The 25,289-nt window shown below is 46.9% G+C and overlaps 1 protein-coding gene across 2 annotated transcripts in view; it reads right to left on the bottom strand.

Annotated features, from left to right (window-relative positions):
* PNPLA7 (patatin like phospholipase domain containing 7) overlaps positions 1 to 25,289 on the bottom strand; it is a 151,455-nt gene that overhangs the window by 95,917 nt on the left and 30,249 nt on the right. For both annotated transcript variants that reach the window (XM_014952362.1, XM_014952363.1), the window contains 6 exons: positions 25,021 to 25,121; positions 24,090 to 24,236; positions 19,478 to 19,555; positions 18,070 to 18,275; positions 11,824 to 11,955; positions 9,285 to 9,408 (listed from right to left, as the gene is read on the bottom strand). In XM_014952362.1, coding sequence (XP_014807848.1) covers positions 9,285 to 9,408; positions 11,824 to 11,955; positions 18,070 to 18,275; positions 19,478 to 19,555; positions 24,090 to 24,236; positions 25,021 to 25,121 — 788 coding nt within the window. The remainder of the gene's footprint in view (positions 1 to 9,284; positions 9,409 to 11,823; positions 11,956 to 18,069; positions 18,276 to 19,477; positions 19,556 to 24,089; positions 24,237 to 25,020; positions 25,122 to 25,289) is intronic.

The raw sequence follows: 25,289 nt of genomic DNA, 5'->3' as shown, positions 1-25,289 counted from the left end.
ACATCCTGCTCAGCAGTGAATGCAGCTAAAGGACAGAAAAGGGGAAGATGATGGCTGGGGAAGGGAACTGATAACAGCCCTACCTCAGATATTTATATTTCACTCCTTATTTACACGTGGCTATAGAAAAGATGGGAAGTCACATGCACGTTTTGCTCCCCTAATCCAATTTTACAGTCAAAATAAACCCCCCAAAATATACAAAAAATTACCCGAAGCACACGCACACACACAAAAAAATCCACCAAATTTATCTGGGTTGCTTGAAGAATATCTGCAAGCGTGATGCCACTGACAGGCACAGAGCACACTCCTCCTACAGTGAAATTATGCCTGAATTTCAGCAGTGGAAGCAGAAATCACAGAATCACAGAATGCTATGCAGTTGGCAGGGACCTCTGGAGATCATCCAGTCCAAGCCCCTGCCAGAGCAGGGCCACCCAGAGCAGGTCCCACAGCAACGTGTCCAGGCGGGTTTGAATGTCTCCAGAGAAGGAGACCCCACCCCCTCCCTGGGCAGCCTCTGCCCGGGCTCTGCCACCCTCAAAGTGAAGAAGTTCCTCCTCATGTTCAGATGGAACTTCCCATGTTCCAGTTTGTGCCCATTCCCTCTTGTCCTGTCCCTGGGCACCACTGAAAAAAGCCTGGCCCCATCCTCCTGACACCCACCCTTTCAGTATTTATAGGTGTTGATCAGATCCCCCCTCAGTCTTCTCTTCTCCAGACTGAAAAGACCCAAGTCCCTCAGCCTCTCCTCATCAGAGAGATGCTCCAGGCCCCTCATCATCTTTGTAGCCCTCTGCTGTCCCCTCTCCAGCAGTTCCCTGTCCTTCTGGAACTGGGGAGCCCAGAACTGGTCCCAGTGCTCCAGCTGGGGCCTCCCCAGGGCAGAGCAGAGGGGCACGATGACCTCCCTCCACCTGCTGCTCACACTCTTCCTGATGCCCCCCCGGATGCCATTGGCCTTCTTGGCCACCAGGGCCCATTGCTGGCTCATGGGCATCCTGTTGTCCCCCAGGACTCCCAGGTCTTTCTCCTCAGAGCTGGTGTCCAGCAGGTCACCCCCAACCTGTCCTGGGGCAGGGGGTTATTCCTCCCCAGGAGCAGCACCTGCACTTGCCTGTATTGAAGTACAACAGTTTCCTCTCTGCCCAACTCTCCAGCCTGTCCAGAACAGGTAACAGAACACAATGACCTGCTGGAATACTTTCCAACAAGGAGAGATCTGACTGCTTTTGACTCAGGTCCACACCACAAGAAAACCAAACCTGGCTGGAACTTTAGCTACATCCCTCTCCGTCCTTCCCTGCTGACTCTGCCCCATAAATAAATATCTCCTGTGGCCTCTGCTGGACCCTGCTCCCCACTCCTCCCTGGCCTCCAAGCATCTTCATAATGATGGAAAGGCACACACTTCTCTCTCTCACTTAATGATGCTAAGTTCTAATCAAGAAAAAAAAAATATATCTCTTTTGCTCCCAACTAACTTGTGTGTTTTGCAGCGGTTAAAGGGATGTGGCATTGACTTCCATCACTCACAAACCAGCCTGGTGCAGCGTGTCCCCGAATGGAAGGGAGCAAGGAGCAGGAGGGAAGGGAGGTGGAAGATGGTCCTGGAGGTGGAACCACAAGTTGTATCGAGAGTTAGTCGCTAGTGAGACACCAGCAATGATATCATCACAGGGGAGATCAGCTGGAAGCAGGAGGGAGACACAAAACAGCTTAAGGAGTGACAGTTTGATCTATTAAATCACCTCTCTCAAACCCAGCAGGTCACAACTATCACTATCTGTCACCACAGAATTTGGCAAAGGAGATAAATCCCTCTGCAGTTTTATCTGGGGCAGCAGTGAAGCCAAATGACTTACCCACGTAATGTTAATGCCAGGACATTTAATGCCAGATCCTGCCAAATCTGTGCCTGTGGTTTTCCCAGCCAGCGATGAGACCCCTGAACTGAACCACAGCATCACTCAGTTCTGAATGGTCTCCTACCCTGAGCTGTTTAGAACTTGAGGTAAATAAAGAGAAAAGATAAATTGCTGTGGGTAAAAGAATAAAGTGGTGGAGAGAAAAGAATGGGAAAACCAGACAGTACTCGGCAGCTGACAGCATCAGTGAAGGTGCTCATAGGAAACTGAGGTTCAGATGGCTCAGATCAGTGACTTCAGCTGAGAACATCCTCAAGACGGGTTGGGAAATCAGGACATCGAGGTTCTAGTTTCAGCCTGACACGAGTTCAGCTCTGCAAAAGCAAACTCATTTCTCAGAGTGTCCTCTGTCTCCCTTTGCTGCTGGTGAATCATAGAATGGTTAGAGTTGGAAGAGACCTTAAAGACCATCCAGGCCACCCCCTGCCCTGGGCAGGGACACCTCCCACCAGCCCAGGTTGCACCAAGCCCCCTCCAACCTGCCCTTGAACCCCTCCAGGGATGGGGCAGCCACAGCTTCTCTGGGCAACCTGGGCCAGGCTCTCACCACCCTCACACCAAAGAAGTTCTTCCTGAGATCTCAGCTCCATCTCCCCTCTTTCAGTGTCAAACCCTTCCCCCTTGTCCTAGGGCTCCCCTCCCTCATCCAGAGTCCCTCCCCATCTCTCCTGGAGCCCCTTGAGGGACTGGAAGGGGCTCTAAGGTCTCCCCGGAGCCTTCTCTTCTCCAGGCTGAACCCCCCCAACTCTCTCAGCCTGTCATCATGGCAGAGGGGCTCCAGCCCTCCCAGCATCTCTGTGGCCTCCTCTGGCCCCGCTCCAACAGCTCCAATGTCCTTCCTGTGCTGAGGACTCCAGAGCAGGACACAGTTCTCCAGGTGGGGTCTGTTGTTGTGTGGTTTGCGTTTTGTTTGTTTGGGGTTTTTTGGTTGGTTTATTCTGGTTTTTGTTTGTTTTGGTTTTTTTTAAATACAACTTCACACCTAAGACCCTGGTAGGCAAATAATAATTTTTAGTAATGTATTACCCAGAGAGAGGGTGGAAGAGCTGGAAAGAGAACACCTCCTTCCAGATCCATGTCTTCCAGCTCGGTTCTTGAACCTCATCCGCCTCCGGTTTCCACAGAGACAGGCTGAGCAGAGAGAGCGCCTGAGGTGCCACTAACCTGAATTAACCCGAAATCGGGTTTTTTTAGTGACTTAACGCTTTAGAAACAGAAGAATTCGCAGCCTGAAAAAAAAAAATCACATGCAACTAACTGGCAAGAAACATCCACACACATAAAAAAGGACAAAGTAAAGCAGCCTTAACAGAGCAGAATTTGCCCATTTTCCGTGCGGTTGTGGAGGGTCCAACGATACTCAGCAGCTCTGGAAATGTCAAAGGGCTGCGGCGTGTGAGCGCGTTAATGCTGATAAAGAACAAACGCCTGACAAGTGTAATCCCCAGGCTGGTGTGTTCCCTTTGAGGATAACTCAGCAATTAAAGATTTCTAACAGTTTGTGTTACATTTCAAAAGGACAATGCTCCAAATCCCTAAGGAAATCATAAGCCATTTACAGATTCTTCTTGGTTTTCAACTCTTTTGAGAGAAAAAAGCCACGCACAGTTAACTGTATTAACCAGATGAACCGCTTAACATCTAAAAAACACTTAAAAGAGCAATTATTTCTAGAATGTAAAGCATGATTTCTTCCACAGCAGAACTGATACGTGCCATTGCCAGCAGCTGAGTGTTTCTTCTCTGCAATTCATCACTCGTGCTGCCCCACGTTAAAATAAAGTGGTTTATGCCCAACTGCCTCATCCCTGGAGGGGTTCAAGGCCAGGTTGGATGGGGCTTGGAGCAACCTGGTGTGGTGGGAGGTGTCCCTGCCCAGGGCAGGGGGTGGCACTGGGTGAGCTTTAAGATCTCTTCTAACCCAAACCATTCTGTGATTCTTTCTGCATGTGTTCTGCTATTTTGTCACCCAAAGATGACTGGGTATAATTATTATATAATATTATTAGTAATGAGGGCCATTCTGGTTGTTAAAGAGGAACAGAAAGGATCTTGAATTAACTTTGCTGTAACTTTCCCACTTAGGGTGTTTTTGAAATCCAATGGTTTGCAGGTAAAGACACTGCAGACAGTTTTATGAGACAGGGCTACCAGAAAGTCCCACTATAAACTACCTAAGAGCCCAGCTTTTAAAAATATTTTAAATTCAACAGCGGTCACTGAGGCCCCTACTGCCACCTGGCATTTAGTTGTCTTACCAACACTGCAGTCACTCAGCAGGAACCCAATTAAGACAAAGTGTTGACTTGCATAAAAAGCTAATTACATAGAAGGTTCTATCACGTCCAGGTATTTGTAGAGAGCTAGGTGTATAAATATGACTTTCATTCAGCAGGAGGTTATGCTGCAGGATGGCTCTGTTGGGTTTTTTCCCCTTCTCCTCACCCACTTATGTCCTTCCAACAATGTAAAACTCAAAGAACACTCATCCCAGCAAACGCCTGGAGTTGTGCTCCCTGATTTCACAGAACCATAGAATCATTAAATTGTCTAGGTTGGAAGGGACCTTTTCGATCATAGAATGGTTAGAGTTGGAAGGGACTTTAGAGATCATCGAGTTCCAACCCCCCTGCCCTGGGCAGGGACACCTCCCACCACACCAGGTTGCTTCAAGCCCCCTCCAACCTGGCCTTGAACCCCTCCAGGGATGGGGCAGCCACAGCTTCTCTGGGCAACCTGGGCCAGGCTCTCACCACCCTCACACCAAAGAAGGTCTTCCTGGTATCTAATCTAAATATCCCCTCTTCCAGATTAAAACCATTCCCCCTTGTCCTGTCACTGCACTTCCTGACAAAGAGTCCCTCCCCAGCTCTCCTGGAGCTCCCTTCAGATATTGGAAGGCGCTCTAAGGTCTCCCCGGAGCCTTCTCTTCTCCAGGCTGAGCAACCCCACCTCTCTCAGCCTGTCTTCATAGCAGAGGGGCTCCAGCCCTATGACTATCATCTAGTCCAACCATCAACCTAAGTGTGACAAAACCAAAAAAAACCCCAATCACTAAACTGTGTCTCTAAGCACTATGTCAACCTATTTTCTGAATACCTCCAGGGATGGTGCCTCAACCACCTCCTCTGGGGTCACCTGGGCACGGTAGAATCACAGAATGCTGTGGGGTTGGCAGGGACCTCTGGAGATCATCCAGTCCAACCCCGTGCGAGGGCACGGCCACGCAGAGCAGGTCCCACAGGAACTTTTCCAGGGGGGCTCGAATGTCTCCAGAGAAGGAGACTCCACCACCTCCCTGGGCAGCCTCTGCCAGGGCTCTGCCACCCTCACAGCAAAGAACTTCCTCCTCATGTTTAGGTGGAACTTCTTATATTCAAGTTTGTGCCCATTTCCTCTTGTCCTGTCACAGGTCGCAACTGAAATAAGCCTGGCCCCATCCTCCTGCCCCCCACCCTTGAAGTATTTATAGGCGTTGATCAGATCCCCCCTCAGCCTTCTCTTCTTCAGACTAAACAGACTTAAGTCCCTCAGCCTCTCCTCATCAGAGATGTTCTAGTCCCCTCATCAATGCTAGAAGAGTTACTCTGTATCTCACATAACGGTTTAACAAAATTAATATGCCAACATTTTTCCCTGAGCACTTCTGCAGCATAGGCACCAACGAATTTAATGATTCCCCCCCAAATGGTCTAGACAACAGGACATCTGTCAACTGTATTTCAAGTGGTCAAGTTTATTTCAAATTATCTAAGAGATTAATCATTGTCCTTTAAAAACTACCCAGGAGGTCTTCTACCAAGTTTTGCCCAGACACAGGAAGTGGAGCTGCACAGGGGCAGGGTGAGCAGCAGCAAGGAGCTGGCTGTGTCCCTCCAACAAGGCTCCCAGGGAGCAGGGACCACCTTCCCCTGGGACAACCATCCTCAGCTCTTCAAGGAACTACGCAGGGAAGGCAAAACTTGCTTTCTAATCTGTTCTTCTCCTCCTGAACTGACAGACCTCAGAAACAGATGCCATTGAGTCAGTGTAAGGAACAAAGCGGTCGGAGCCACGCGTTCAGCCCTGGGAACACACGCACACGCTTGAAAATTAGCATCTTGTCTGAAATCTTTCGTTTTTCAGTGCTTTTCTTCTGAAAGCAGAAACGGCAGATACTCATCTCATACGCATATGGCACACGGCGTTTCTAAAGTTCTGAAATAAAGGCAACAAACAAAAATACATCCACTCCCAAGACTCTTCTCTCTCATTAGTGCCCACGGTTCTGAATGACACGGGGGGGACTTGGAGAGGTTTCAGGGAGGAACACGCCACCAGTTGATCAAAATACTAATTACCAATACCAACTGCTAATTTCATCCCCTGCAAGCACCTAGGACCCTCCAATTACTTTACTTTCAGGGGGAAAAAAGCCCAATCTTACAGCAGGCTTTTAAAGGTTTATAACAGATCCTGCAGAAGGGGATAAACAAATCTTTTTAAAAGGAAAAATGTCATTTTACTAATGCCCTCTGCAAAGAACGGCTCCATTAATCCTGGCAATCTTTACAAATCCTCCCCCATGTTTTCGAACAGGAGCCAGAGCATCGGGATTCGTTCACCCAACGGCAGCGTGAGTCAGTGGGGCTGGGAGCTGGGGGAAGGAAGGAGCAGGTGACGTCCACGGAGTCACAAAAGTCTTCAAAATGATTCATGTCACAACACGGATCCAGAAAAGCGACTTACAGTTTAGACATAACCTATTGGGGTACTTCTGTGTCCCTGCCCAGGGACTGACCAGCAAACAGGGCACCACAAACACCTCCCGGTCCATCCATCCAACCCACCTCTATCCCCAACAGATAACGGTCAACCCACCATGGAACGGTCCACCCAAATCATGGAGTCAGGGAACTGTCAGAGTTGGAAGGGACCTCTAGAGCCCATCCAGCCCAACTCCCCTGCCAAAGCAGGGCTGCCCAGAGCACAGCACTCAGGAGCATCCAGGTGGGGCTTCAAGATCTCCAGAGAAGGGGACTCCACACCCTCCCTGGGCAGCCTCTGCCAGGGCTCTGCCACCCTCACCCCAAACAAGTTCTTCCTCACATTGCAGTGGAACTTCCCATGGTCCAGCTTGTGCCCGTTGCCCCTCGTCCTGTCCCTGGGAACCACTGGAAAGAGTCCGGCTCCATCCTCCTTCAACCCCCCCTTTAGACACTTGGAAGCATGAAGAAGGTCTCCCCTCAGCCTTCTCTTCTCCAGGCTCAAGAGCCCCAGCTCTCTCAGCCTTTCCTCAGCAGGGAGATGCTCCAATCCCTCCATCATCTCTGGTGCCCTACGCTGGACTCTCTCCAGCAGTTCCCTGTCTCTCTGGAACTGGGGAGCCCAGCACTGGAGGCAGGATTCCAGTTGTGGCCTCCCCAGTGCAGAGCAGAGGGGGAGAATGACCTCCCTCCACCTCCTGGCCACACTCTGCCCTACGCAGCCCAGGATCCCATTGGCCTCGTGGCCACAAGGGCACATTGCTGGCCCATGGAGAGTTTACTCTCCACCAGGACCCCCAGATCCTTCTCCTCAGCAGGGCTTTCCAGGAGATCCACCCCCAACCTCTATTGGTGCCTGGGGTTCTTCCTCCCGAGGTAAACTTGCTGTGGTGCTCGTACAGGAGGTCAGGCTTAGGCCCCGCACTCCCCTGTCGCTCAAAACTGCTTTCAGAAAGGAGAACAGCTCTGTTGTTTTAACCTGGGAGCTCTGCAAAACTCCAGGAGCTTGACAGTGGAGCCGCAGACCATGGCTGGAGAGGGAGCAGGGAAACGAGCAGGGAAAGGCTCCTACGTGTCAAACCTGACAAACCATTATTCACATCCTGAAAGGTCTCACACCAGCACCATTAGTCATGTAACACCTTTTTTGTCAAACCACGGCATTTTATCATTAAGGAGCTGGCCCAAAAAATAAAAACAAACAAAAAAAAAAGAATTTAATGGTGTGCCCAACAGCAGAAGAGACCCAATTCTCCAAGTGTGGTCCTCAGCCAGAAACAGCACCAGTCTCGGAAACATCTCCTTAAACTGCCCACATCCAACTCAATGAACGTGGCTCAGTCTTCTGCTGGGGGTGGCACCAAAATTACCTCTTATAGGCTACTGCAGGCACTTCAAATTACATACAATTTATTTTAAGGTTACTGAGCAAGTGAAAGTGAGCCACGAACGCAAATTACAAATGTCCAGAGACTTCACCCTCCTTACAAGAAAGCTTTTTACTTCTCTCAAGAAGAATAGCTCAGATGTGAGGTCGGTTCCTGTCTCACACTGAGCATGAGAGCTCGTCCACGGACACCTCACAGCACGGTGTGTCACCCCCTGCCATCGGGGACACCCAACTCTTGCCCACTGAACTCCTGCTGCAGAGAGAGCCCTCCGTTACGCACACAGCCAGGGGTCGAGGGAAAGAGGAGAATCTTTTATTAACTCTCAACTGCTGGGTCATACCACTTTCAAAAATAATCACCTTTTGCTATCTCGAACCAGCTCTCCAAAGGAGACCAGCCTCACTCTCCCCCTTCCTCTTCCTCCTGATCTCTATGAACACTCTCTCCCCACGCTACTAACAGCAACTCTCTCATGTTTTCTTTATTCAGAGAATAAAGAAATTCTGGCCATAGACAGATCTACATTAAATGTTTCGTTTTCAGCTCAGAAAGCAGAAGGCAGCCTGAAGAAAATCTCAGAAATTCAGAAACCTTCTAATTTTAAATATAAAACCCAAACAAGCCATGCATATTTTATGATGTAGGACTCCCATTTCAGTTGTTCAACTCAGTTCGAGAAACAAAAAATGAACATGGGAGAGGATAAACATGGATAAATACTACAATTCTGAAATCACAAGTTGCTTTAATACCTTTTAATAACTGGACATTCCCTGACCAAACTGACGCAGCTCTGGAGCCACCTCTGCTCCCTTGGAGGGCACTGGGGCTTCCAGGGGTCCCAGCCAAGCTCTGTGACACTACATTTATTCCAATCATTATTTAGGACACATTCCTGCAATTATTCCTGAACGATTCGGACAGGCTGTGCCCCTCTCAATGTGAAAAAAACCAGCCCATATCATGGGAGCGTTGTGCAGCGCTTTTTGGTTCAGTTGTGACTTCTTTTTATTTACTTTTCTTTTTAAACCAAATATAATAATTCCTTTCATGTATTATTATATTAAGTTTCCAGGTAGAAAAAACTTTTTGTCTTTTCAATTTAGTCAAAGTCCTTAACTAAGATTAATAATCGATCAGAGCAAGATTTGGTTTGTTGGTCTGGAGTCAATACCAATTTCTCAGCCAAACAATTAGTTTTTGAAACTGGCTCTTACCACTCCAATTAAGTCTCCTCGTCCATATTCACCCGTCAGGTGCTTTTTCCCATTGTCCATCCGAATGACCGAGCGGAGCCGCCCGTTCAGCACGATGTAGGTGCAGTCTGACTTGTCGCCCTGCCTGCGGAAAGAACGAGCAATAACAAGGGGCAGTGAAGCATCTTGGACCAGCAAATCCATCCAGAGCCTTCTAAGAAGTTGATCATCTTCCCCTACCTGGCTTCCCCTATAGCAGCCTTCCAGTCCCTCAAGGGGCTCCAGGAAAGCTGGGGAGGGACTCTGGATCAGGGAGGGGACCCATAGGAGGAGGGGAAACAGTTTTAAACTGAAAGAGGGGAGATTGAGATGAGATCTAAGGAATTCTTTGCTGTGAGGGTGGTGAGAGCCTGGCCCAGGTTGCCCAGAGAAGCTGTGGCTGCCCCATCCCTGGAGGGGTTCAAGGCCAGGTTGGAGGGGGCTTGGAGCAACCTGGGCTGGTGGGAGGTGTCCCTGCCCAGGGCAGGGGGTGGCACTGGGTGGGCTTTAAGGTCTCTTCCAACTCTAACCATTCTATGATTCACCAGCAGCAAAGGGAGACAGAGGACACTCTGAGAAATGAGTTTGCTTTTGCAGAGCTGAACTCGTGTCAGGCTGAAACTAGAACCTCGATGTCCTGATTTCCCAACCCATCTTGAGGATGTTCTCAGCTGAAGTCACTGATCTGAGCCATCTGAACCTCAGTTTCCTGTGAGCACCTTCACTGATGCTGTCAGCTGCCGAGTACTGTCTGGTTTTCCCATTCTTTTCTCTCCACCACTTTATTCTTTTACCCACCCCAAACCATTCTATGATTAGAGGAAAACGTTTAACCAACAGTTAAACCCAACAAGCAAACAAGAAACTGAACAGGTGTCTGTTAGAAGGTGATTTGGAAATACATTTAAGGTTTAAATGTACAGGCTCTGCACACATGGTGAGCGTTCACCCTGGAAGCAGATGACCAGGATGTGAGGGGCCTCTGGGGGAGACACCAGCCTCATGACTGGTGACAGCCAGAGCTCATTGCCATCTCGAGGTCACTGTGGAGGCACAGAGAAACTCTGCAGCTCACAGAGAAAAACTCCCAAGCGGCTCAGGATTTGGATTCCTTTGGGTGCACACACCTCAGTCTGCCCAGAAGACTGCCATATCGAGTTTGCAGGACTGGGAGTGCTGCTGGCAGCAGATCTCCAGCACAGCCTGGAAAACCATGGATGAAACACCACTTCTGGTAGTGGAGTCAAAACTAGTGCAAGGAATTCCAAAAGATTTTAACAAAATATTGACAGCTATGACTGCTTTGATGGACAAAGTAATCCAAAACTTCCGTTAACATTAGTGCTGCAGGTATAGTTATAAAAATTAAAATTACAATTATATAGAACACGTGCTAAATTAGACCTTTATTCTCCCACCACTGCAGCAGCCATGTCATCGCTCAAAAGCACCCTAGTACAAAAATTTATAAATCTAAGTTTTCCCAAGGATAACTTTTGCCCCCTAAGCACAAAGTGCAAGTTCCTATTTTCAATTTACTATTGAATAACCCTAACTGAATCATCTATGGGTTTTGATGTTTATTTTAAAAAGGCTGAAAAACTCTTTGAACAATAGACGTTCGTGCCCTTAACAATGCAGAAACTACCAGCGGAACATATCACTGTCTATGTCTTAATTAATTATGTCATTTTAAAAGCTTGTCAAGAGAATATAATGGATGAGGAACAGTATGAAAGAGTTTCAGTAACACCTGGTGACAAGAGACTGAAGCAACATCAACTGCAGGAAGAAAATAATCTCAAAATAGGCAAACAGATAAACTTGATGGAATGGTTGATCAATTTGGTCCTATGAGTTTCTTATTCTATATAACAACAAGGGAGTATGGCTTCTTAACTTCAAAAACTTAAATATTCATAGAATCATAGAATTGTCTGGGTTGGAAGGGACCTTTCAGATCATCCAGTCCAACCATCAACCCAACTCTGATAAAAAACCATCACTGACCCATGTCTCTAAGCACTATGTCAACCCATCTTTTAAATCCCTCCAGGGATGGGGCCTCAACCCCTTCCCTGGGCAGCCCATTCCAAGGCTTCATAACCCTTTCCATGGAAAAAATTTTCCTAATATCCAATCTGAACCTCCCCTGGTGCAACTTGTGGCCGTTTCCTCTTGTTCCATTGCCTGTTCCTTGAGAGAAGAGACCGACCCCCCCTGGCTACACCCTCCTTTCAGGGAGTTGGAGAGAGCGAGAAGGTCTCCCGTCAGCCTCCTTTTCTCCAGGCTGAACACTCCCAGCTCCCTCAGCCTCTCCTCACAAGGTTTGTGCTCCAGACCCCTCCCCAGCTCCATTGTCCTTCTCTGGACCCGCTCCAGCCCCTCAATGTCTTTTTTGTGGTGAGGGACCCAAAACTGGACACAGCACTGGAGGTGGGGCCTCACCAGTGCCCAGTGCAGGGGGAAAAGCAGAGGTTCAGGGCTCAGCAGACCACAAACAATTTTTTCCACATCTCACCTGTAAACAGCTCGTCCAGCCTCAACCTCCATCCAGTCCAGGGCAAAGTCCATTTGCCTAACAAACGGGGACATCCTCTTCACCACAGTGTGGGCCACGCCGAGAACCACGCTTGGCTGCTCCCGCATTATCCTAGAGGGGAAAAAAAAAAGCATTATTCAAGTTACAGTTACACAGGCAGGCACTAGCTCAGAAGTCAGTACGGACCCACATACACCCCACTGCATCAGAGAAGGTTGGACAGAGCAGGGGGCTGGCCAGCCCAGCCCAAATTAAACATCACTCAAAGCTGACACTGTCCCAGTAGCAGTAGGACTAGGCTACTGAGCCGCCTGCTCGTCCTGCTGTCTGGCCCAATTTTGTGGATGGGAGCCATGTGGCTCTTCTTTATGAGCCACCCTCCAATCCTCCCCTAAACTCAGGTCTCTTAAAACTCAGGAATCTGTTTGTACCGTCCAGAAGACTGTCCCTCCCTGCCATTCCTCACCCCTCACTCTCACACACGTGCTCATGGTTTCACCTAGATTTTATTTCAGGTGTTAGGTGTGAAGCCTGACACTCTTCAAAATAAGCTCTGTATTTCAAATGTTCCCTTCTCTCTGTTGCAAAGCCCAGAAAGAACTGAAGCATCTCCTGATAAAGCTTCTGATCTTCACACTGAATCCTTTGAGAGAGGCTTAGAGTCTTTAATAGTACAGATACCGTGGAATTCAATACTTTTCCCAAACTGAAAAGCTTTGAGAACGTTCTTTCAGTGGTAACTGCAAACCTGACACCTAATAACAGCTCATTCACGTGTTATTTCTTATTCTTTTTAGCCTAAAAGGTCAGCGCATCCTGTCACCTTGCGAGCACTCCAGCTCCTACAAGAGCACTGCTCCTCAGGAGTGAACCGATCACACGTGTCTCCAAACAGGGTACCTGTTGGGACACACTATCTTTCCTGTTCCTGCGCAGCATCAAGAGTCATCGATGGCAAACTACGAAAAACTAGTTATTTGACAAGAGGCAGCACAATTCAGGAAGAAGTAGGTAAGTGTATGCAGACCCAGTAGGTGAAGTGGATGCAGACGGAGATGGGGGAGCTCCCTCAAAACCACACATGGGCAGAAACAAAGAAGAGAAAACAATAAATACTTGGTATGTTTTTTCTCATCAGTGTTGCCTTTACAGTGAAGATATCGGAGGATCTACTTAGGAGACCCCATGTATGTGGAAACTCAGGCTAAACACAAATCATGTGTCCCTGCCCAGGGCAGGGGGTTGGAACTCGATGATCTTTAAGGTCCCTCCCAACCCGAACCCACCGACTTGATGATCTTTAAGGTCCCTTCCAACCCGAACCCACCAATGGTTCTGTGTGAGCTTCGTATCTAACCTCACACCCTGAAAAACAGAAAGGAGGAGAGAAAGGCACAGAAGGAGCGTTGTCAGTCTTGGTTCCCCGACTGAGACACGGCTCCTTGTGGAACACTGTAACCCAGCAGAAAGCAGAGAAAGCCTGAGCAGAGCTCCACAATCCTGGAACATGATACCAAAAGCCTGGATGAACTGTCCCCAAAGCTTCTAAATCATGACAGTGCTCATCCTGCAGCTGCAGCAAGAGCCCCAGCAGCGACAGGGGCAGGGGCAGCTCACAGGGCACTCACCTGGAGCTTTCGTGTTTATCTGCTCTCCTTACCCAGTGCCTCAAATTACTTCCCTTCACAATAATGAAGCTTATCGTTTCTTCAGGTGAAATCCCTGAATTTGAGATGGAAGAGACTCGTATGGGTATATCCCTATTCCATAGGGAGCTGATCGCATCATCCCTCTGCACTCTTGTGTGCAATTAGGTAAATGAAACTGAACTCCAGCTCTCACATTTAGCACGGTTTAAAATCCAACCATCAGAACAGGGTTAGGGAAGAGCAGGAGGTTTTTGTGCCCCCCATCTCCTACCCAAGACACCCACAGACTTACTTTGCTTTCCCTAAGCCCCTATTGCATGTGAAGACAATGTTATCTATGGAAACTTTACCAAACTAATGTAACTTGGAGCAAAAGATCAAAGGCTCTGGAAGAGGCAGCCCAGGATAAGCACTAAAAGCCAGACAACACCACTCCCAACACACACACAACACCCAGCCCTATCCCCCTTCTCAGCTGGTGCAAAAGTTAAACAACCCCCTGAAAACTCCTGGGTGGTTTGGCTCCCTGTTTTTACTCCACTTGCTTATTTAGCCCTCAAAGTCTCCTCCCACACAGGCTGTCTGCTGGGATCAATAAAAGCCATTTACTCCTTTTCCTCCATCAAGATAAGTATCTTAATACTTAATGCATTCAAAATGTAAACTACTAACAGGCTGCTTTTCCTTCCATCTGGAGCTCTCTATTATTTCCCTCAGTGCTCTATAACTTCGACAAGAGCATGAGCATTGAAGGTAAAAGCCCACCCTTATGCACAAGAAGAGAAAAGCACAGGTTTTCTCCCCATTATCAGCCAGGTTTCCTTCCTCTCCCTCGGGCATTTTCATCTTTGCTCTTCTCCTTGGCATACGCCTGGCACTGGAAAATGAAAAAACAAAGCTCTGTCCTACAGGAACCTGTTTCTGAAAGGATCCTGAGGGTTTTTTATTAGAAAGCACAGCAAATATAGTGATGAAAAGGGAAAACTAGTGTATGTGAAAGCCTGGGACTGATCAGAAATTCTCATGGGTGCAATGTGACATTCAGCTTGGCTGGCAATAGAAAAGAAAAAAAGAAAAAAAAAAAATCAAAGCTTTCTTGCTTCTCTGGCAAGAGCACACCACTAAGACTCCAAACTGTGAAATGTACTGAAGCAGAGAAGGAGAGCATCCCCAGGACTGCAGGACCTGAACATGTCCCCTCCAGAGCCCTGTGACAACTTGATTACACCGTTGGGCAGTAGACACCAGCAGCTGCCGCGTAGGCACTGCACAGTGGGTACATCAGCTCAGCCAAACAGCAAGGTATTTAAGGTATACACTACATAATCAGCTTGTGCCACCCCTACACTTAAGCTCTGCATCTACAGTCAGTCATTTAGTCATGGGGATATCACGTAAAAGGCTCCTGCCCCAAAGTCTCAGTGAAAAGGATTGAATTTGTTGTCCAACACCCAATGTGCAATTCCAGACCCTGGGCTACTTCCATTACTGCACTCTCTGCCTAATAGCAGCTATTGACCATGTTCCTTCTGCTGCGCCCTCTCGTTAATTATTGAGGAAAAAAAAACATACAATGTTCCAGGGCAGCTCAAAGAAAAAGAGTAATGTGTTTGACAAGAAAGGAAGAAAGGAAGTTTGGAGAATAATGGAGGTTCTCATCAAATTTCTTCTGGTCAGTAAGATAAGAGCCAAAAAAAAATTTAAAAACCCCAAATTATTCCTGGGAGATTCCCAGGGAAGGAGAAAGCCTGGTGCTGTAGGAGTCTGAGCACAGAATTGGGCACAAAAAGCGTACCATAAAACTCCCATCTAATTTTATCAACAAGTTTTTCACAGAATGCTATGGGGTTGGAAGGGACCTCTAGAGATCATCCAGTCCAAGCCCCTGCCAGAGCAGGGCCACCCAGAGCAGGTCCCACAGGAACATGTCCAGGTGGGTTTGAATGTCTCCAGAGAAGAAGATTCCACCACCTCCCTGGGCAGCCTCTGCCAGGGCTCTGCCACCCTCATGGGAAAGAAGTTCCTCCTTACGTTGAGATGAACTTCCCATGTTCCAGTTTGTGCCCATTCCCTCTTGTCCTGTCCCTGGGCACCACTGAAAAAAGCCTGGCCCCATCCTCCTGACACCCACCCTTGAAGTATTTATAGGTGTTGATCAGATCCCCCCTCAGTCTTCTCTTCTCCAGACTAAACAGACCCCAGTCCCTCAGCCTTTCCTCATCAGAGAGATGTTCTAGGCCCCTCATCAATGCTAGAAGAGTTACTCTATATCTTGCATAATGGTTTAATAAAAGTGCTTCTGCAGCATTATTCTTTAATAAGAGCACTTCTGAAGCATACGCACAACAAATTAAAAGATTCCCTCCCAAATGGTCAAATGACTGTCTCTAGACAACAGGACAACTGTCAACTGTATTTCAAGTGGTCAAATGTATGTTCTAGATCCCTCATCATCTCTGTAGCCTCTGCTGTACCCTCTCCAGCAGTTCCCTGTCCTCCTTGAACTGGGGAGCCCAGAACTGGTCCCAGTGCTCCAGCTGGGGCCTCCCCAGGGCAGAGCAGAGGGGCACGATGACCTCCCTCCACCTTCTGGCCACACTCTTCCTGATGCCCCCCAGGATGCCCTTGGCCTTCTTGGCCACAAGGGCCCATTGCTGGTTCATGGGCATCCTGTTGTCCACCAGGACTCCCAGGTCTTTCTCAGAGCTGCTCTCCAGCAGGTCACCCCCAACCTGTCCTGGTGCAGGGGGTTATTCCTCCCCAGGTGCAGCACCTGCACTTGCCCTTGTTGAATTTCCTCAGGTTCCTCTCTGCCCAACTCTCCAGCCTGTCCAGGTCTCCCTGTGGTGGCACAGCCTTTGGGGTGTTCTCTTTCTCATACAGTTCAAAGCAAAAATGAACGAACTTTAAGAAAGCTGGTGCTTTTCAAAGACTTCCTACCATGACACTTTCAAATAGGGAAACCAGAGCTAGAAGTGATACAAAGCTTGGGTGTAAGGAGAAATTGGGAAGATGGAATGCTGCAAGATCACACAGCTCACAAAATGCAGAGAACTGGCAGCAGACTTTTATAAAGGAGAGAAAGAAAGATTTGGAAGGGTCCCAAAGACGAAGAGGTGATACACGGATGGGTTTGAGATCACTGACTGGGAAGCGATTACTGGAAGGAAAAGGTAAGTTGGAACAAACAAGAGAAAACTCAATTCTTCAGAGAGAAAACTCAGGAAAAGGGGCTCAAGCAAACGAGAGTTAATCCAGGACTGAATATCAAAACAGGTGAAAAAAAAGAGGAGGAAAAGGTGGAATCTGAGTGGTGGGTTGAGACGAATTGAGATGACATAACGAAACTTAAAGTCAGAAACAAGCAGAAAAACAACAGCAGAAGAAGAAAGAATGAAAAAGCAGGAACTTAGAAGAAATAGGTCTGATCCCGCATGGAATGGCACAACTGGGGAGCATTTATCAGTAATTAGGTCGGAGAGCTAACATTCACTGCACGGACTTGGAAAAACCCAGCTAATCACCCAAACCCACTGCTGAGAACATCAAGTTCAGTTTTATAGCACATAGCCTTCTGCCTGGGGTGAAAAAACAAAAACAGTAAGAAAAAAAAAAAATCACAGAATAAGATTCTGTGGTGGAGTTGATTAGGAATACAAACAGTTAGATTTAGAAGGTCAGAAGTACACAGAAATGTACAACACAACAGTGGCCAGGAAAACACAACCTCTGGAAGTCCTACACCTAACACAGGACTGATGGCACATTCAAACAAAAATTGAAAAAGGAGATTAGGAAAGAAAATAGAGGTATTTGACACAAATTACGTTTGTGAACTAAGTCTTAACAACAGGATTGTGGAAAAAAAAATCAAAGGCATTAATCATTAATATTGGAAAACAAAGCTAACCACAGTCATCATATCGGATTTGGGGGTGTGTTTTTTAATTAAGAAATACCTATATCTCCCTTTAAGCATTAAGTCACGAGTCATGTGCTGCTTCCAAGGTCCAGAAAGCAACGTTGCCTCACAAGGAGTAACGTCTTGCAGGCATTATCCTTTGACCTTTTCTATTTGAAAACCTGTAGTTATACCCAGATCAATCATTCACAGCACATCCCCCAGCCTGGGCTGCGTTTGGAAACAGAACTGGGGGGGGGGTTCTCCAGCCAAAAGGAATAATGAATCTAAGAGAAAGGGCCTGGCAAAGAAACAGCAGCAAAGCACAGGCTCTGGCCAGACTTTCTTATTTGGATTGTGAAGTGCATGTGTCTTGGGTCATAAATCACACCTGACTGGGTTAAGTGCTCTATAAACCTGGAACAAAGATACCACCATTTAATATGACTGTGCATTGCCTCTTGCTGGAGATAAAGCCATCTGATCGATGGGTCAGAGCTCATCTGGGCACTTAAAACCCTCCCATAAGCTATCTGGTTTGCTACAGGACAGATTGCAGCAGTACTACATCACACACACATCCGGGGCTCCTCATTTGTTCAAAAGGGCCATAAAAATAAATAAAATAATAAAACATAAATCAAAATCACTATTGGTTTCCAGGGCAGAACTCACTCGTAGAAGTGGGACTTGGAGATGGAGAGGAAGCTGCAGTCTCGATTGGCCTTGATGGTGAAGATGAGGGGTTCCCCGGTGAGGACGGCGAGCTGCCCCACGAGCTCCCCGGGGTGGGTGATGAAGAGGCAGGTGTCCTCCTCCGAGTCTATCTTCTGCTGGTACACGTGAAGCACCCCCGAGACCACAAAGCAGACATTAACATCCTGCAGAAAACGGAAAGAAAAAAAAAAAAAAAAAAAGTTCAATAAAACCCCCCCAAAGATTTTCAAAGCAATTAGCACGGCGACAGTACTATCGTGCCCGATCTGCTTTCCAGAAAGCTCCCTATAGTTTTTGAACAATTAGGTGATAAAATAAGACACAATCGTGAATTATTAAAAGCGGGTTATGAATATTTAAAACTGAGCAGCCACAATATTGAAAAATGTGTTTTTCTTTGTATGGTTATGGAAAATGAGGGCTGCACTGTAAGATCTGCAAAAATAACAAAAGAATTGGGAATGGAGAGAAGGGGTAATCACGGCAGCGCGACAAGGACAGCGCAGTTCAGGACACAGCAGCATCGTAATTAGAGCTGCCCTCAGCTGCTTTGCATAAGCTCATCTATTTATACTGCATTATTATAAATGAACCTCATTTTCCTAAGTACACTTTGCTATAAACAAACAACACTGGATTTCTAGTGTATGGGGGTAAAAAAAACCCACTTTACTGCAACTGGATGCCATCAGGGGAAGTGTGGATGCCGTGTGGGGCGTGGGAAGGGGCTGCGTGGTCCCCGTCCCCCTCAGGAAGGATGGGGTCTGACACCCCACATCTCACGAAGGTACCCAGGAGCTGAAACCAGAGGGGTCCCAGCCCTTGGCTCTGCTCCCCCTCTGCAGAGCAGCTGAGAGTCAGGAGCCCTTCACCTCCAGGAGAGCAGGCTCGGGAGGGATTCTTTATTTATCATCATCAGCCTGGAGAAAAGGAGGCTGAGGGGAGACCTTCTTGCTCTCTACAACTCCCTGAAAGGAGGGTGTAGCCAGTGGGGGGTCGGTCTCTTCTCCCAAGGAACAGACCATGGGACAAGAGGAAATGGCCTCAAGTTGCACCAGGGGAGGTTCAGACTGGAGATTAGGAAAAATGTTTACACTGAAAGGGTTATGAAGCCTTGGAATGGGCTGCCCAGGGCAGTGGTGGAGTCCCCACCCCTGGAGGTGTTCAAAAGACGGGTTGCCATGGTGCTGGGGGACGTGGTTTAGTGGTGATTTTTGTGAGAGTTAGGTTGATGGTTGGACGAGATGATCTTGAAGGTGCCTTCCAACCTAGATGATTCTCTGATTCTATGATCAATGTGCATAAAACCTTATGGTGGGAGGCTAAAGACTCACGCTCTCTCTGCTCCCAGACGATGCTCACCCACCTGATCCCCCTGCCGCGACAGCACCGTCCCAGCAGTCACCTGGTGCAGTGTCACTTTGCCATCCAACAGCGAAGGATCCTGGAGAAGAAAGGGGTGGAGGGACACAATTTACTTCTCTGTGCACATGTCAAGGCCCAAGAATGTGAGGAAGCATTGAAATAAAGCAAATAAGAATAAAAATTACTAAAGATGATGATGTAACCTGGTCTAGCAGGAAGTGTCCCACCCAGGGCAGGGGGTTGGAACTGGATGATCTTTAAGGTCCCTTCCAACCCAAACCATTCCGTGACCTTGTAAGTACTTGAATCTCTTTAAAATACAGTGCATGATTTTTATATTTCTCTACACAGAAAATGCTTCTTCCAGAAAAAAAAAAAGGTTTAATTTGTTTCAATTGATCAAACTTAGATTCTTAAGGGGTGTGAGGGTTTTATATTTGTCAGTTTTTCCCTCAGACTCTTTTAAGGGTCTGCAACGAAAAGAGACCTCTATCAGCTGGCATGAAAATCCTCAAATATGAAGTTCCTCTTCTCCAGGCTGAACAACCCCAGCTCCCTCAGCCTGTCCTCGTAGCAGAGGTGCTCCAACCCCCTGATCATTTTCGTGGCCCTCCTCTGGACCTGCTCCATCAGGTCCATGTCCTTCTTATATTGAGGGCTCCAGACCTGCACACAAGACTCCAGGTGAGGTCTCACCAGAGCAGAGTAAAGTGGAAGAATCACCTCTCTGGACCTGCTGGCAGAGAGCCAGGATGGGATTGGCCTTCTGGGCTGCAAGTGCCCACTGCCTGCTCATGTCCAGCTTCTCATCCATCAACACCCCCAAGTCCCTTTCCTCAGGGCTGCTTTCTAACACCTCATCCCCCAGTCTGTGCTGATGGCGAGGATTGTTCCGGCCCAGGTGCAGAACCTTGCACTTGTTCTTGTTGAACCTCATGAGGTTCACCTGGGCCCACCTCTCCAGCCTGTCCAGGTCCTTCTGGATGACATCCCGTCCCTCTGGTGTATCGACAACGAGCAGGGGCAAAAATGTAGGCTCAATTATGCGATTCTTGCATTATGCTGAAGAGGACAGTGCAGTCCTGGGGTGTCACAGGGCAAGGGGGGACACTCCTGTGTCCAGTTCTTGGCCACGGGGGTAGAAGCACCGCGAGCAGGAGCTGCGGGCACAGCAGGGAACAATCCAGCACAAGCAGCACAGCGGAACCTGCCCAGAGCCATTAACCTCATTGCAGCAGGAAAACAACATCCCAGAGATGTAAACACTCTAATCGGCATAACTATTATGGGCAAGTTTTTCTCTTTTCATTTTCGTTTGAAAAAAAAAAAAAATAGAGCAAGTGAAATAATCAGAATTATTCTTCACACCTACAGCTGATAAAAAGAACAGATTTTCATCAAAAAAAAAAACAGTTTTATTGAAACCAATCTGTTTCATGGGAATGTATCCAATGCAAAAAACCTGACAAGCACCTGTCAAAATATTTCAGTTCAGCAATATCAACTCAACTAATTTCTATAATGTTTTTTTTTTTTTCTATATTTATACGTTTATGGTTGTATAGTATTACCTGTACTTTTTGGCTGCATTAGCTCTAACAAAAATTGTTGCAAAGATTTTCTTCATGTCTAAGACTACTTAATTCTTGGAATGGATTGTGCACTGGAGATCTTTAAGAAGAGCTTTAGACAAAAACCTGCCAGAAATGACTTAGCAATATTTGATCCTGGCCTGGGGCATGAAAAGAGACTGAACGACCTCCAAGCAGTCCTTGAAATCCTACTTTTCTGTGCTATTCCTGCCCCCATTGAGCAACCAAGGAGTTGAGAAATAAGACCATGGACAAGATCCATCCTGTCTTGTCCCTTCTCTCTTGAATGGGCATGACCAGCAGCCCCAAGTTCAGCGCTGCACCAATACAAGGCTGGAGCTAAATAACTCTGCACTGACCCCCTCCAGCCACGAGCCTTCAGGAAAAGAAGTCACTGGCACAATAAAATCCATTTCACAGCGAGTTTCTCTGTGTTACTGTAACAGACAATAAATTAGCAGAGGTTTATGGTGCAGACATGAAGGCACAAACCGCTTATGAACAATAAACAAAAGCAGTAATGAACAGAAAAATAATTTTTTTGTGTCAAAGGCAGTGACTCAATTTGCTGTGTAACTCAGGAGAACACACACCCTGCAGCATCCCTTAACTCACCTAACTGCAGCTAAAACTGAAAATGGAAAAGTTGTACGAGATTGAAAACCATTCAGGGCAGTGAACCAAGAAATTAACATTCTTTACAACAAAAGGAAAAAAGAAAATCTGAATTCTGAAGCCAGACACCTAAGGGTCATTTGAAACAATACCAACAGCACCTCTGTCCTAGAGTAAATGATCCTCTCCTCTCTCTCTCTCTCACAGGCTCATGGAAAAAATCCCTACCAAACAACCAAAAAACAAACCACCACCATCTGTCATCAAAACATCTTGATTTTATTCCCACCGATTGGCTGCTCTGAAAACTGACACCTTACAGTGCCTCCAGCCAGCTAAGAAATAAAAGATCTGAGCTAATTTTTTTAAGAGAAAAGTTTACAGGATTCATTTTCTTCCTTTCCATAAGTAGTATTGAACACATATATTGTAAACACAATAAAGACTTTTCTTCTGTTGCCAGCAGAAGAATCAACTTTTGCTATCCTGCATGGAAAAAAAATTAACATCGACCTTTAAATGAGATTTCTAGCATTTAGCCAAGTTCCACCAGACTCTTATTTGCTTGTGAAAAACTGGGTTGCTGTAATACCAAAGTTTGAAAAGCCGACCGTATTTCATTATTATTTGGACCTTCATGTTAAAATCACTGCCTGCAGATGCTGTGTTTTAAGGACACTGTTCCAACTTCAACTCTAATCTGTTTACTTGTTAATTACTGAGAGATTTATTCTAGATTTAAAATATATAAATAGAGAGAGAGGAACGGAGAGGAAGAGAGAGAAAAGGAGAGAGAGAGAGAGAGAAAAGGAGAGAGAGAGAGAGAGAAAAGGAGAGAGAGAGAGAGAGAAAAGGAGAGAGAGAGAGAGAGAAAAGGAGAGAGAGAGAGAGAGAAAAGGAGAGAGAGAGAGAGAGAAAAGGAGAGAGAGAGAGAGAGAAAAGGAGAGAGAGAGAGAGAGAAAAGGAGAGAGAGAGAGAGAGAAAAGGAGAGAGAGAGAGAGAGAAAAGGAGAGAGAGAGAGAGAGAAAAGGAGAGAGAGAGAGAGAGAAAAGGAGAGAGAGAGAGAGAGAAAAGGAGAGAGAGAGAGAGAGAAAAGGAGAGAGAGAGAGAGAGAAAAGGAGAGAGAAAGAGAGAGAAAAGGAGAGAGAGAGAGAGAGAAAAGGAGAGAGAGAGAGAGAGAAAAAGAGAGAGAGAGAGAGAGAAAAGGAGAGAGAGAGAGAGAAAAGGAGAGAGAGAGAGAGAAAAGGAGAGAGAGAGAGAGAAAAGGAGAGAGAGAGAAAAGTGCTGTAAATTGGTGGCTTCAATGATCTTGGAATTTTTGCTCACGATCCAGTTGTACACTGGATACAAACCTCTGTCACAAGCGGAGCCTGAGGCCAGTCCTACCAAGAACAGAGGCTGAACAGAACAGATGAAGGTACTTAGTCCTACTTTACTCCATCTGTAACAAGAATTGCTTCCAAAAGAGTGTGTAGCCTTTTCAGGAGGATATAAATGCCTGGAAAAACTGAAAATTCAGGTAACAAGAGAGTGAGGTCCCTGCAGACTAACAGACAGCACCGCATCTGCAACACGGAGTGGGGACCTCCAGCAGCTGAAAAACCATGACTGAGGTTTCAAAGGTGCAAGGGGAATAATTTTGAATTCGGGGGGAATGTTAAAATCCAAAAGTAAAATCCTTTTAAGTTCTAGCAAGTGCCGTTTGGTGAGAGCTGTTAAAGCAGAGGCTGCAGCGGCCGTGCCCAGCCCTCTGGCAGCACCTCCAGGCTCCTGCGAGTGTGACACGGGCTGTAACACAACCAGGGCAGCTGAGCCTGATTCAAGCAGATGTAGGATTTTCCCAGACTGATTCGCCACACAAACAGCCACACCTCTGTAATGAAATGCAGCAGGAATGCTGAAAACAAACATTTTCATTCCTCCTTCCAACACGAAGGTGCTGAGCAGGGGTCGAGCTCAGTAACGGCCACGAGGGCACAGTCAGCTCTGAGACCCACTCGGAGCAACAGCCAAATACAGAGAGTCTGCCCCAAAAATCAACGAGGCGCTCAGATGCTATGCCAACAGGGGGGACACAGACCCAGCAACCACCTGAACAATTTTCCATACCTTCTTCACACAGTTTGTGAGAGCACGAAATTAAAAGGCGGCAGAAATTGCACGTTTAATTCTCACAGGGATAAATCCCTGCACAGTGCGAAGAGCCTCACGCCGTGCGTTTCAGTACGGGCTTTTCAAATGGCAGAATAATTCAGATTTATTTCAGTCCCACTAATGACTTCAACAGACTAGAGAATAAAGCATTCAGCTCGCCTGCAGCGGAGTGGGGAGACAATCTACTTTTTAGTGCTTGGCAGATTGGGATGAAAAGCCAAAACAAAGCCATTTCTTCCTGCAACAACTTACATCAAGTTTCATCAGGGTTGAAAGGTCTTTCTTTGCTGCTTCGATGATGGCCTCACTGTGTTTGCTGTTGCAGGAGTCCTGCGCGTCGCTGTAATGGAAAACTGCTGAAGGAGTCTCTGTCACCGTCACAGTCTTCTTCAGTATGGACTGGAGAGAGCAGATACACACCAGGGATGGGGATGGAGGTTAGAATTGGCACCCTCCCAGCACAAACTCACCACAGCATCTGTGTTCTCCATCCACCACAACTGGTGGCCCAAAAAAAAAAAAAACCAACCAAAAAAAAAAGCAAAAAAGCAGCTCCGTTTCCAAAAAAGCAACAGCTTGTTAACTTCATTATCCTGGTGTTTCTTCTGCAAAGCCTGACACTCAAGTCAAACAAAGTTACTCATCGCAGCCCGCGAAAGGGAAGAACAAGAGGCTTTTCAGAAACTGGGCAGCTGCCAGCTTGACAGAACTAAAATTTGATCAACACCCCATACAACGATGGAGGAAAAGATAAAATGGGCAGGTCCCACTGAGCCACAGTCGCTCTTTAGATTTTGGGTTGCAGTTTTATAATTCAAGAGCATTTTTGTGCTCTTAACTTTCAGGTCAGTATTCATAAAAAATAGACCAGAAAACAAAGAATAGATTTATAAAACATGATTGAAAACCTACAGGAAGTTCATGGGCTGATACAAGATTTTAATTCCCTGCTGGAAGGTAGTTCTCACAAATAAAACACGGTCTGACAAACCCACCTTTCCGAATAATCCTTCTCATGAGTCAGAGGAAGGCAATACCTAATATCAAGAAGCTGCAGCAGTGCTTTCCTGTTACCTGCCAAGGGCATCTCCACAGAATTTCAACATCTGCACTAAACGGTCACCAAAAATCTCCTGAAAGAGCTGTAAGTTCAAACACAGCAGTAAAGAAGGAGCAGCCCCACCTTGCCCACCACGGGAGCGCTGGCCATGTCCTCGGAGGCAAAGTGCACCCGGTTCCTCCCGTACGCCGTCCCCACCTCTGACTTTGTGCTGCTGGAGTTACCTGTGAGCAAAACAAATACCTTTTTTTAGCACCTCCTTTCTCACAGTTTGTCACAAATAGCAGACAGTGCACAAAGTCGAGCAACTTTTTGTTGTTTGGTCATTTCTGAACCTGAGGATAAAATCCAAAGTGGCATCCTCATATTTTTATTTATTTCCTGCTTCCTTT

The sequence above is a fragment of the Calidris pugnax genome, unplaced genomic scaffold (genome assembly GCF_001431845.1).
Source record: "Calidris pugnax isolate Ruff unplaced genomic scaffold, ASM143184v1 scaffold135, whole genome shotgun sequence".
NCBI lineage: Eukaryota > Metazoa > Chordata > Aves > Charadriiformes > Scolopacidae > Calidris > Calidris pugnax.
The sequence above is the reverse complement of the archived record's forward strand: the minus strand, read 5'-3'. Positions and strand labels throughout refer to the sequence as shown.